Consider the following 13,411-nt stretch of genomic DNA (forward strand, 5'->3'; position numbering starts at 1 on the left):
GGTTGCTGTGAGCGTGATGCCATGGCACTCTACCCAGGGGGATAGCTTGAGGCTCCATCTCAAAAAAAAAAAAAAAAAAAATAACAGCACACAGCCTGGGAGGAAATATTCGCCAATGACACATCTAAGAAGAATCTAACATCCAGATTACAGGAAGAACTCTCACAAATCAACAAAAGACAAATAATCTAATTAAAAATGGGTAAACGATCTGAACAGACCGTTCTCCAAGAATATACGTAAATGGTCAAAAAGCATGAGAAAAGATGCTCAGTATTACTGGGCATACAGGATATGGAAACCAAAAGCACAACATACTGAAAACAGTAAGCAATGTTGACGCAGAGAAATTAAACCCTCATTCGCTGCGGGAGAAAATGTAAAATGGTACAGCAGCCCTGAAAATGGTTTGGCAGTTCCTCAAAAGTTAAACCCAGAGCTATCATGTGACCCTGCAATTCCCCACCTAGGTATGAAAAATAAAAATGAATTGTCTAACAAATACTTGTACATGAGTTTCCAGGACAGCGCCACGCACGACAGCAAAAAGGCAGAAACTGCCCAACTGTCGACCGTCTAATGAATGGACAAACAAGACAGTGGAAGATTATCCGGCCACCTGAAAGAATGAAGGGCGGACTCGTGCTCCAACACAGATGAACCATGAAAACCCATTATGCTAAGTGCCAAAAGTTATACTCCAAAGGCTGTAAAGTGCTCGGTGCCCATAGGTTACGGCGTTAGCCACTTGCACTGAGGCTGGTGGGTTCAAAACCAGCCCAGGCCAGCCAAAACAATGACAACTGTGGGGCAGCACCTGTGGCTCAGTGGGCAGGTTGCTGGCCCCATATACCGAAGGTGGTGGGTTCAAACCCGACCCCAGCAAACCTGCAACAACAACAACAAAAAAAATAAATAGCCGGGTGTTGTGGTGGGCCCCTGTAGCCCCAGCTACTCAGGAGGCTGAGGTAAGAGAATGCTGAGGTAAGAGAATTGCCTAAGCCCTAGAGTTGGAGGTTGCTGTGAGCTGTGATTTCACCGCACTCCACCGAGGGTGACATAGTGAGACACTGTCTCGAAAAAAAGAAAAAAAAATGAAGTAGAAACTTTCAGTGAATTTTAGTATTTTAGAACATTTTCATCATAGTGGCCCACAACTCTGGGGATACACAAAAAACCACAGAATTACACATTTCAAAATGATCTGTTTTATGGCATATGATATTTCGATTAAGCTGTTAGCAAAAAAAAAGTAGCCAAAAAGACCAGAACAAAAGTAGCAGAATAAAATAACAATGAGCACCTGAGAGCCAGCAAGGAAAGGGCGGAGGGGACAGCTGGCCTTTCCTGCCCACTGTTGCCAGAAGGAGCCCAGGGTAACCCACCTGTAGCAATGGCCGGGCTCTGTCCGGCCTGCCCGACCTGCCCGCTGGTCAGCTGATGCCTGGGAGACCCAAGTGACACGGAAGGAGGACACACCAGTGACGCGGTCATAGTAGCGCTTCTTGACCTTCCCACAGTCTACCACATACTTGATACCGGGGATGGTCAGGGATGTTTCAGCCACGTTGGTGGCTATAACACATAGCCGTGTCCCCTCTGGGGGAGGCTTGAAGACCTAGGATTGAGGGGAGAAGTGGCCAGAACATCCCAGGTTCAGGATAAAATTGTAGGGCAGGGGCACAGCTGGTCAGTGGGATGGACCGGGAGGGAGAAAGGTGAAGCCATTTCCTGCCCAGGCCACAGTGTTCTTGGGTATACACACTAGAAGGGTTTCTGACCTTCAACAAGACCCTGATATTCTCTCAAAAATGTGCTAGTGTTGGACAAACAGTGAACGGGGAGGATGACCCAGGGCTTGGCCAGACCCCACTGCCGTGCCCTTAGGAGGTGCTCCAAAGCACCAGCATGGTTACCTGTGCCTGCTTCTCAGGGGCCAGCAGGGAGTAGAGCGGGAGCACGTGGAGGGGGAGAGAGGTGTTGGGCTGCTCACCTAGACGGAAAGGAGGGGTCGCTGTCACCCCTGTTGGAACAGATGCCCACAGGCAGGAGCCTCGGCTGCCCAAAACCCTGCTCTGCCAGAGAGGTCCCTATACCAGCCCCCTGCCAGGGGCTCCACCCTCAGCCAGCCAGCAGATGCGCCAAGGCTGAGGGTCCATCAAGAGGCTCCTAAAGGCTCTCATGTCTCTACTGCCCTGATCCAGATCCAAAATCCTACCATGCTACAGAGTCTCCTTCCTGGGAGAGCCTAGGCCCAGCCCCGCCCCATGTGTCCTAGCAACATCACTGGAGGGGGGCAGACTGAGCCTGTATGGGCTGCCCTTAGCTGCTCCACATGACCCTGGGCTGGACATAGCAGGACTCCTCTGTACATAGGGCTTCAGCAAGTGCTCACTAGAGCTGGGCAAGCCTCCAGGGTCCCTATTATGCTCAACACAGCAAGTATCTGAGAGCACCACAGCAGAATGGCCATAACCCAGCTCCTGTGGGGCTCACACTGCAGCAAGAGACAGAGGGGCTCTCAGCACATCCTCAAGGGCAGAAATTTCATTTCTTCGTGGCTGTCTCCCCAGGGCCTGGACTGTGGTGGGGGTGAGGAAATGAACCCAAGAAATGTAGGGGCCTAGAGCCCCATCAGAGCCATACCTCCGTCTGCCCCGTCATCCCCCAGGTCCAGATCCAGGTCAGAACCCAAGGTGCCTTCTTCATCGTCCATTTCTGCCTCTCGGTCCTCATCACCTTCGCCCGCTGGCAGCACAGAGTAATGGTCCAAGTTGATCTGGGGCAATGCCTAGGGTCAACAAGACACCAACACCATGGCTGCAGGAGACCCCAGATGTGAAGACATGTCATGTGCAGGAAAACAAACCCAATTGTGCAGAAGCCCGCCTCTACCACCCACAGGCCACAGGTCCTAGGGCAGGCCACTTAACCTCCTTTTGCCTTAGTTTCCTCACCTAAAAACTGGGGACTATCACAAGACTTACACTTATCTCATGGGCTGTTGGGAAGATTGTCAGCCAGCACATGGAAAGAACCCATGATGCCTGGAACCCCTGTTAGTGTGACAGGAGCTTCAGAGAGCAACTACCAATCTGTACCACCATCAGTAGACACCCTGGGCCGGGCCCTGCTGGCCCAGCCTGTCCTTATACTCTGGACTGTCCTGCTTCTTCAGCAAGCATTTAGAGTCTGCTAGCCCTGCTGGGGTTCCTTGCAGGCTCTAAACAAGTGCTCAGGGCTTAGCCTTCCAGAAGCTTCATCTGAATGTGTTTCAAATCATCACCCACCCTGCAGCCTCCCCCGCTGCACTGTTCGGCAGAGCTCCTTTCTGTGGGGGAGTGTCGCTGACCTGCACTGTCCAATACGGCTATCAGCACCCTACTGGGTCTGGGGTGACTGAGAAACTGAATTTTATTTATTTATTTTTTTTTTTGGGAGACAAGGTCTCTCTAGGTCAGAGGTTCTCAACCTGTGGGTCGTGAACTATATTAAAGGGCCACAGCATTAAGAAGTTTGAGAACCGCTGTTCAAATTCCTGGGCTTAAGTGATCCTCCTGCCTTAGCCTCTGAGTAGTGGAAACTACAGGTGCCTGCCAAAGCCTGGCTAGTTTTTCTTTCTTTCCTTTTTTTTTGAGACAGAGCCTCAAGCTGTCCCCTGGGTAGAGTGCCATGACATCACAGCTCACAGCAACCTCCCACTCCTAGGCTCAAGCAAGTCTCCTGCCTCAGCCTCCCAAGTAGCTGGGACCACAGGTGCCCGCCACAATGCCCGGGTATTTTTTGGTTGCAGCCATCATTATTGTTTGGCAGGCCCGGGCTGGATTCGAACCCACCACCTTAGGTGTATGTGGCTGGCGTCTTAGCCACTTGAGCCACAGGCGCTGAGCCTAGTTTTTCTATTTTTAGTAGAGATGGGGTCTTGCTCTTGCTCAGGCTGATCTCAAACTCCTTGACTCAAGGGATCCACCTGAGCTCAAGTGATCCATTCACCTTGGCCTCCCAGAGTGCTAGAATTACAAGCCATGAGGTACCACTGGATTATTGAGATTAATTTTATTCCAATTACAATTAAAACTAAGCAGCCACATGGGCTATTGGCCATCATCCTGGAAAGTGCAACTGGATAGCCCGAACCACCCCCATGAGCCCTCCACATACCTCAGCCCTCGCCTTCTTGGCCCTTGCCCGAGACTTCTTAAACTTCCGCATTTCTTCTACTGAGTCTTTCTCATCTTCTTTTTCTGGGATGGTGCACAGATTGGGGAGAAAGGCACCTGTGGTCTGCGCTGGCTGCCAGCACTATGCTTTTTGTTGTCTAGAGCAAGGTTATTTATCCGAGGGGTGGGGAGGTGAAGGTAGGTAAAGCAGGTGAGGAGGTGAAGGCAGGTAAAGCCCAGGTCTGGCTGCCCAGGGGCCAGTGCAGTCATGAACATCTGGGAGCTGTTTACCTTGTGGCCAGGCCCTAGAAGGTGGGAAGGCCTTCCTAAGCCTGCGACACAGTGCATGCACCTCAGCCTGTCCTGTCAGAAACACCAGGATGCCACCTGCGGAGAGAACCAGGCCCCTCGGTCATCTGCCAGTCACTTAGCAAGCATTTCCTTAGCAACAAGCACCTTCCAAGCCCTGAGAGTCCAGGGTGTCATAGACATGGACAAGTGAGAAGCAGTTCTTCCCAGACTGATCGTGCTGCAAGGAGTGGGTTTGACATACAGTGATCACATGACCTGGCACTGAGAATGGGTGGCCAGATGGACACTGGTACATACACAAGAACACTGCCCCTGCCCAAGGCCGTGGGAGGCTTGCTGTCCAAGTCCCCACCTAGCCTCTTACCAGTGCGCAATCTCCCAGAGTGGCCATGATGCTTAGGACACTGAGATGCATTAAGTGGGCCAAGGACAGAGCATCATGGAGCAGTGAATCTCAGCTTCCTCAAGGGACAAGGTCCAACCTGGCAGAAGCAGCTAATGCTCTTTGCCTTTCTAACACAGAACGCCAGCCTTGGCCTGGCTTTGGAAGACAAGAGTCTCCAACTAGAAGTTACAATCTATTTGCCCAGTGAAGGTCAAGTCAATTTATTTATTTATTTGAGACACAATCTCATTTTGTTACCCTCGGTAGAGTGCCATGGTGTCAAAGCTCACTGTAACCTCAAACTCTTGGGCTCAAGTGATCTTCTTGCCTCAGCCTCCTGAGTAGCTGGGACTACAGGTGCCCGCCACAATGCCTGGCTCTTTTTAGAGATGTGGTCTCACTGTTGCTCAGGCAATCTACCCGCCTTGGCTTCCCAGGGTACTAGGATTACAGGCATGAGCCACTCTGCCTGCCTGGGTCAACTGAAATAACAACATCTGGTAAGTAACTAAGTAAGTGTCGTGGGCACATGGAAGACCTCAGGCAGATGCACCTGTTCACCTGTCCCATGCCTGGGACACCTGTGCCCACCGGCTCCTGCCTGGGCCCTGTGGCAGAAGGCAAACTCCATTCTCTAGTTAATCACAGAAACTGCACAGGGTTTTGGGAAGAATAAGGCAGGGCAGGTGCTGCGAACACTGTGGAACCAGTGAGGAAACTGGGGCACAGAGCGACAAGGCACTATTCTGTACCGCTGCGAGACCAGCCAAGAACCTGGGCTCCCTCTGCCTGTATTGCCATCATGTGTGGGTTCAGAGCAGGAGATATTCCTCTCCCCTTCCCTCTGGCCAAGGCCTCACCTGCAGGCAACATCCTGTGGATCTTACAGACCTTCCGGAAGCACTCGCCACTGTAGTCTTCCAGTGGCGTCCTTTTGTTAAAATGTACTGTCACCGGGAACTGCCTGGATTCAACCTATAAGATGCCCACGGAGGTGAAGGCATGAGGGGCAGGGGTAGGGAGGAGAGCTTTGGCCCAGGATCCCTCCCTTTTTTAGATCTTTCCAAGTTGAGGTTTTCATGCCTCTCAACACACTGTCAATCCTCACATGACAAAGTGAGCTCTCCTGGGAGCCACCCCAACACCTAGGCATCCCTGTACCACCGAGGCTCACAGATAGGGCTGGGACTCTTGCCTGGGCATTACCTTGATGACTGGTGGAGGCTGAGCAAAGAGCCGCTGGTTCTGGGTGAAGTCCTCCACCCGCAGTGTGGCCGACATGATGAGCAGCTTCAGTGGTAGGTGCCTCTGTGGAGGACAGGCCTTGTGACCAGGTAACGCCAGGAAAGTGATGACAGGGTGGGGTAGGGGTTCTGCTTCCCTGCAGCATCACCTCTGCCCCCTTCCTGATTGCCAAGACCCCTTAGAAGGAATGAGCTGACAGTAAGATCTGCCTCTCCAAGGGCAGTGGCTTGCTCAAGGGGGTCTTTCCAGTCATTAGTCAGGTTGATAGTAGAATGTGAGGCTGGACGGCTGAGATGGGGCCCCTGATCCAAAGGCACAGCATGTGTAGCCTTCATTAGCTCCCACTGATGTCCATCTGTCCCTGGGGTCCAGGGAGGAACAGCCAGATTCCTTGGGTGCATGTGGGGTTCCCTGGTCCCAGCCCACTCAGTGCTGATGGGCCTCTTGGGCTCTGCCCAAGCCCAGGCTGCCTTTTGCTGCTAGTGAACCCCAAACTCAAAAGCTAAAAAATATTGGGTGAAAGGGAAGGTCAGAAGCACAGCCCCAATCACAGGGCTGCTTGGGTCCCATGACAACCATCTCTACCTGTAGCCTGTGTGCCCTCATGGCTTCACTTTCTGGACAGCATGCTAGGCACCCCAATATTCCCCAGAAGACATACACCAAGACCTCGAGAAGACTAATACCCCACATCTATGAGCATGGCTAGAATAAGAAAGTAACACGTATTGGCCAGGACATGGAAACTGGGACCTCCCGCCCTGCTGGGGGGGACAGACAGCAAAGGTTGCTTTGCCACTGCCACAGAGAACAGTCTGGCAAGGGGCTCTAAGGGTCAGGTGCATTCACCAGCAGTTCCACTCCTGAGTCTGTCTATACCCAGAAAGAAAGAAACATGTCTACACAGAGACCTGCATAACACTCACAGCAGCCAGCCAGTGGAGATTCCCACATGTCTATACAGTGATAGATGGAAAAATAAAATGTGTCCTGTCTGTGCAGAGGAAGTGTGCTCTGATTCGCTCCACACATGGATGACCCTTGAAAACATGATGCTGAATGGAAGCACGAAAAGTCAGAGCACATGATTCCTTACATGAAAGGTCCAGAACAGACACATCCATAGACAGGAAGTAGGCTCCCGGTTAGCTAGAGATGGGAGGGTGACAGGTAATGGGTGCAGGGTTTCTTTCTGGGGTGATGAAAATGCGGCTGGACAACTGTGCGAATGTATAAAAATCCACTCAACTCTACACTTTGAATGGGTCACTGACATGGTACAGGAATAATTTCTCAGTGCAACTTGTTACCAAGGAAACAAGCAGACAGATAGTAGGCAGACACCACCCTCCCTGGGCCTTCTGCACCTCCTCTCCCCTCCCCAGGAAGGCTCCTCACCCCTTCAGCTCTCTGTTCACAATCCCCTTCCCCTGAGGTCTTCAATGACCCTCCTTGCCACCCCCTGCACCCCGTCTGGCTCTGTCTGAGTCATGGAAGCCCCAGGAGGGTGGAAGTGCTGGGATAAGATGGCATTTCCTTTGTTGTCAGCTCCTGGACCTGGAGTGACCTGGCACAAAGCACACCCGGGGCACTGGCCTCTCTCCTCACCAGGAGGATCAGGACAGGACGCTACCCCTCCACCCAATAGGCTTGTCACCCACTTTTGCCTGGTCTAGGGGGTGGTTGGGGAGGCTACAGCCCTTTGCTTGGTGGTGGGTAGTGGGAGAGGCTGGTATCGGGTTCTGGGGAGCCCATCTCAGACTGCAGGGAGCATAAGGGGTGGCTGGGCCCATGGATCCCCAAACCTGGCCAAGCATCAGCTCCCTACTTGAGCCTCTAGCTTTTGGATGGAAAGAAGGATGCTCCTTGGGAGAGGAGTCATATAGCCCTAGCATGGGACCTGGACCTGGGCCCAGGGGACCCTGTCTGAAGGTAACACTCTCACAGCAGTAGCCTGGGGTACAGAGGGACCTGGGTCAAGGACTCCTCAGCATCTCCCACCTCCTGCATTACCTTTGCCCGGAGGGACACAATGCGGGACAGGAGGCCAATGAGGATGTCCGTGTACACGCTCCTCTCGTGGGCTTCGTCGATGATCACCACCTTGTACCTCAGCAGCAGGAAGTCCTGGGGGGTGGAGGGCAGCGGGTGAGGTCTACTTCCCAGGCCCGAGCCCCCCAGTCTCTTCATGTACCAAAACTTCCACTTGAGAGGCTCCTTGGTAGCTGGCACAGACCCTGCACACTTGGCCTGGGGGAAACTCTATTATTTAATGAGCACCTACTAGATACTGGGCATTGTACAATCTACTCTTATGCATTGTATGACTTCTGCACCATAATGATCCCATGAGGAAGGCCCCAGTGTGCTAGTCAAGAAACTGAGCTCAGTTTGGTGCCTGTACACAGTGGTTACAGCGTCAGCAACGTACACTGAGGCTGGAGGGTTCGAACCCGGCCAAAGCCAACTAAAACAACAATGACAACTGTAACAACAACAACATAGCCAGGCATTATGGTGGGTGCCTGTAGTCCCAGCTACTTGGGAAGTTGAGGCAAGAATACTACTTAAGCCTAAAGAGTTTGAGGTTGCTGTGAGCTATGATGCCATGGCACTCTACCGAGGGCGACATAGAGAGGGCCTATAGCTCAGTGGTGCCACATACACAAGGGCTGATGGTTTTGAACCCAGCCTGGGCCTGCCAAACAACAATGACAATTACAACCAAAAAATAGCCTGGTGTTGTGGCGGGCATCTGTAGTCCTAGGTACCTGGGAAGCTGAGACTCACTTAAGCCCAAGAGTTTGAGGTTACTGTAAGCTGCGACTCCATGGCACTCTACCAAGAGTGACGTAGTAAGACTGTCTCAAAAAAAAAAAAAAAATTTGAGCTCAGAGAGGTTAAGTAACTTGCCCAAAGTCACACAGTGGCACATTGGCTACTGACATCATGGCTGACACTCTAATGCTCCAGCCCCATCCTCACTGGTCTTGCTTTGTGACATAAGACCAAAAACTAACCTTCTGGATTTCTTTGAGCAACACACCATCTGTCATGAACTTGATTCTGGTGTCTTCAGTCACATTTCCTTCATACCGGATCTGGTAGGAGACGACCCTGTAAAGATGGACCTCAGCTCAGGACAGGTGGGTCTCCAGAGCACTGGCCAGATAGGGCTACGACCACAGGGCCAATCCAAGGGTAGCAGTGGGGCAGAGTGCCCCCACTGGGTGGACAGCCCCAACCAGCGACCCCAAGCAAGACCCAGATACCTCCCTAAGCTGATATCACCTCCAAAACCCTGGTCTCTAGAGAAAAGGGTGAGGGAGCCATTACTGCTGACCAAGGAGCCAGGCCAGCTGGACACAAGGTTTAAACAAGTGACTGTACAAAAGTTGTAGGTCATATTGACACCAGAGAGACTTACACATGGACCCAACATCAGGGGATACTACATACTCATCAGCTACATTAAGAGCATCACAACTGTGTTTCAAAGAGTCTTTGTCTTAAAAAAGAAAAAGCCTTATCCTTCAGACCTACACAAACACTGAGGATTCAATAAGACATCTGAGACCGGCTTTTAAACGATTGTGGTGAGGGAGAGTTCAGATGCAACAGGGTCGCCTGATGTGAACTGAGGTCCTGGTTAGTTTCATCCTTGCCCTGCTGCTTCCTGCTGGGCACACAGGAAACCTCTGCTTGGCTATCCTCAGCACTCTGATGCAGGGGTAATACTCTCTCACAGCCCTTCATCATGGGTGTTGCTTGCTCCCTCCTCGGCAGATGACAAGTAAATCACAGCTGTCTCTGGGCAAAGGATACAGCACCACCCAACGATCCCTTCATGGGAGGCACAACCCTCACCGCTGTGACAGGTTCATCTCTTTGGCCACTCGCTGGGACATGGCCACTGCGGCCACTCGGCGGGGCTCTGTGACGCCGATGATGCTGTTGTCACTGGGAGAGGAAGAATAGGACACATCAGCAGTGCTTGGCCCCCCGTCTACCCCACATCTCACAGCAGGATTTACTGCCTTGACTCAGCCCTGGCCCAGGGGCTACAGGACTTAGGAAATGGACAGTCCCAAGCAGCATCACTTTTCTGAGACAGAGTTTCACTCTGTCACCCTGTGTAGAGTGCTGTGGTGTTATAGCTCACAGCAACCTCAAACTTGGGCTCAAGTGATCCTCCTGCCTCAGCCTCCTGAGTAGGTGGAACTATAGGTGCCCAAAACTAATGCTTGGTTAGTTTTTTCTATTTTTAGTAGATACGTGGTCTCACTCTTGCTCAGGTTGGTCTCAAACTCCTGAGCTCAAGCAATCCACCTGTCTCAGCCTCCCAGAGTGCTAGGATTACAGGTATGAACCACCTTGCCCAGCTTTTAATAGTGAGGGACAAAGCCCAAATGCCCCCACACTTTGGGTGTTTGTTGGGTGGACATTCATAGTGCCTTTCTGGGGAGGGCAGAGACAGGTCATTGAGAGACCTGTCTGGGCAATATAGTAAGACCCCATCTCTAGAATAAATGTTTTTTACGAATTAGTCAGGCATGGCAGTACCTACCTGTATAGAAAAAGGATGCCAGGGGTCGGACTAGAGAAATGCAAAGAAAGCCTGAGTTTGGATGACAGTGATGTCCCAGTGAGGGTTCCTTAGCTATGACAACTGCGAACACCAGCGTACAATAGGCAAGGAAGGACTGGAACTGTCTGGACTATCTCTGCAACTCTTCTATCATCTAAAATCATTTCAAAACTCAGAAGTGAATTGGAAAAAAAAGCAAAGTGCAGAATAACATGTTGAACATGCCAGTAATTCAGAAAAAAAGAGAAAGAGAAACACAGAATATCCCAGAAAAGATGTATAAAAAATGGATTTATGGCATGCTAGAGGGAGGGAAGGTAAGGGGTACAGAGTAGCTGGGGCAGGGGAAGAAAATCTTGCCTCACTACAAATGGATTTATAATTTTTGATTTCTGAACCACATCGATGTTAAGAAATATTAAGAAAATTTAAATTTACAAGAGTCTTTAGTTAGTATTTAGTTTGCCTATGTACTGTTTAAGATACTTTTGTTTGTTTTTTTAGAGATAGTGTCACTCTGTGTCCAGGCTGAACTACAGTGGCCTGATCATAGCTCTCTGTAACCTTGAACTCCTGGGCTCAAATGATGCTCCTGCCTCAGACTCTTGCATAGCTGGGACTACAGGTGGGTACTACCATGCTTGGCTAATTTGTAAAAAACATTTGTTCTAGAGATGGGCTCTTACTATATTGCCCAGGCAGGTCTCTCAATGACTGGGGGTGATGGCTGGTTCCCAGCTCTGCATGACTGTCGACAGGCCTGAGGCCGCCCTCCCAAGAAAGGCTGCTGGTGGGTGGGGCTGTTGGTGGGCATCTGAACTTGGTCTGGGAGGGTCCTCTCCTGCTGGGGCTCACTCTGGCTGGGCTGTTCATACATAGTTTATGCCAAACATCTGCTTTCCTTTAGGCATCTGGGATTTTGGTTTCTGCCACACAGAGCGGGCTTAAGTGACCCAAATAAAACCCAGTGCCTTGACATGCTTCCTTGGTGGATGACATCCTAAATATGTTGTGACAACTAGTTACCAGGGGAATCAAGAGTGTCCTCTGAGAATCTACTAGGAGAAGATTCCAGAAACTTGGGCCTAGTCCCCTGGAGCCACCCTAGGTACTTTTCCCTCCAATGATTGCATCCCATGTCCTTTCCCTATAGTAAATCACAGCTGTGAGCATGACTCCACAGTGAGTCCTGGGGACTCAGACACATTCAGGAAGCCACATGGTGACAATAGCTAACACATCACTCTCTGAGCCAAGAATTGATCTAAGAGTTTTGTGCAAGCCCACTCATTAATCCACATAATCCTTTGAAGTAGGAGCTAGTATCATCCCCATTTCACAGATGAAGACACTGAGGCCCAAGGAGGTTAAGTGGCTTATCTGATGTCTGAGGGTACAGACAGGACCAGATCCCTGGGATTTGGGGACCAGGGATCTGTGCTGTCACTGAGGGACCCACAGTGACCCCTACCTGCTGTAGCCTGCCTCATAGAGAAATTGGGGCACCTGCGTGGTCTTCCCACTGCCAGTCTCACCACACACGATGACAACGGGGTGCTCAGCCACAGCCTCCATAATCACTTGCTCTTCAGAGAGAATTGGGAGCTTCAGCCGTTCTTCCTGGCAGAAGAGAAGAAGTCAGTGTGTACCCAGGGGACCAGGGCATGTGTACTGCAGAACACAGCAGAGATGGGGAGCTTTGTGCAAGACTACATAGGGTGACACAGTCTCCATAAGGGTGGCAGCTGGCACCTCAAGAGGTGAACGGATACACCTCCTGGAGAATGGGGGCCTTGGAAGATGGGGAAAGAGCAGAGAGCCATGGCTCACAGGAGACAGAGAACGAGACTGTGTCCTTTGGAATGCTCTCAGCTACTGCGGGGTTGAGTCTCAGTTGATAGCTTGATGACTTTGGTAAATAATCTGGTGCTGATTTTATCAAGTTGAGTATGCATGACCCAGCAATTCCTCTCCTAGGTATATACTCCAGAGAAGTGGCTTTTATGCTTTTTTTTCCCCACTATGACCCATGGAAGGAAATACATTTCCTATCAGGACTCAATACACACACACATATGTACAGAAGGAAACAAACCATGAAACCCTCTCATGTATAAAGCATACTAACAAGCTAATTTTTTTTGTTTTATCTCTATTTAACTCCATTTCATTTACTTAAAAAGGAAAATGCTAGTCATTTTATGACCCAAAGATGACTGCCCTCCAGTATGCAAACAGTGCCCAAGAGAAACTTTTGCTCATGTGCTCATAAGAGGCAAATAAGAACATTTCAAACAGCAGTGAAGATGTAATAATAGCAAAATGCTAAGACCACCCAAATGCCCAGCATCAGAATGCGCACTTACACTGTGGCATATTCACTGTGACAGCAGTGGGGTTAAGCTGCTAGCATCAGCACATGTCACACAGAACAGCATTATTTAGGCATATGGATGGAGAAAACCACCAAGAAAAGCAAAGGCTGGAGTCCCAAAAGATGGCAAGGACAGGAGGAAAAGGAGGTTAAGCCCCTGACAGCACCTAGATATAAACCTTTGTGGTGTGAAGTATGTGGGGGCCATCGGTTAGAACAATTAGCTTATCCTGATTAAGACTTTGTACATAGGCTCGGCGCCTATAACTCAACCAGCTAAGGCGCCAGCCACGTACACCTAAGGTGGCGGGTTCGAATCCCCAGCCCGGACCTGCCAAACAACAATG

General features: G+C 50.7%; 1 protein-coding gene across 1 annotated transcript in view; it reads right to left on the bottom strand.

The window, feature by feature from the left end:
• The window catches only part of DHX37 (DEAH-box helicase 37), a 40,181-nt gene that overhangs the window by 16,504 nt on the left and 10,266 nt on the right, over positions 1-13,411 (bottom strand). The window contains exons 5-15 of the mRNA XM_003796039.3: positions 12,162-12,310; positions 9,970-10,062; positions 9,123-9,219; positions 8,116-8,229; positions 6,064-6,165; positions 5,718-5,832; positions 4,452-4,547; positions 4,162-4,244; positions 2,647-2,791; positions 1,917-1,993; positions 1,386-1,618 (exon numbers count right to left, since the gene is read on the bottom strand). Of these exons, the coding sequence (XP_003796087.1) occupies positions 1,386-1,618; positions 1,917-1,993; positions 2,647-2,791; positions 4,162-4,244; positions 4,452-4,547; positions 5,718-5,832; positions 6,064-6,165; positions 8,116-8,229; positions 9,123-9,219; positions 9,970-10,062; positions 12,162-12,310 (1,304 nt within the window). The remainder of the gene's footprint in view (positions 1-1,385; positions 1,619-1,916; positions 1,994-2,646; positions 2,792-4,161; positions 4,245-4,451; positions 4,548-5,717; positions 5,833-6,063; positions 6,166-8,115; positions 8,230-9,122; positions 9,220-9,969; positions 10,063-12,161; positions 12,311-13,411) is intronic.

Source organism: Otolemur garnettii, unplaced genomic scaffold (assembly GCF_000181295.1).
Source record: "Otolemur garnettii isolate 467f Iridium unplaced genomic scaffold, OtoGar3 scaffold00099, whole genome shotgun sequence".
NCBI lineage: Eukaryota > Metazoa > Chordata > Mammalia > Primates > Galagidae > Otolemur > Otolemur garnettii.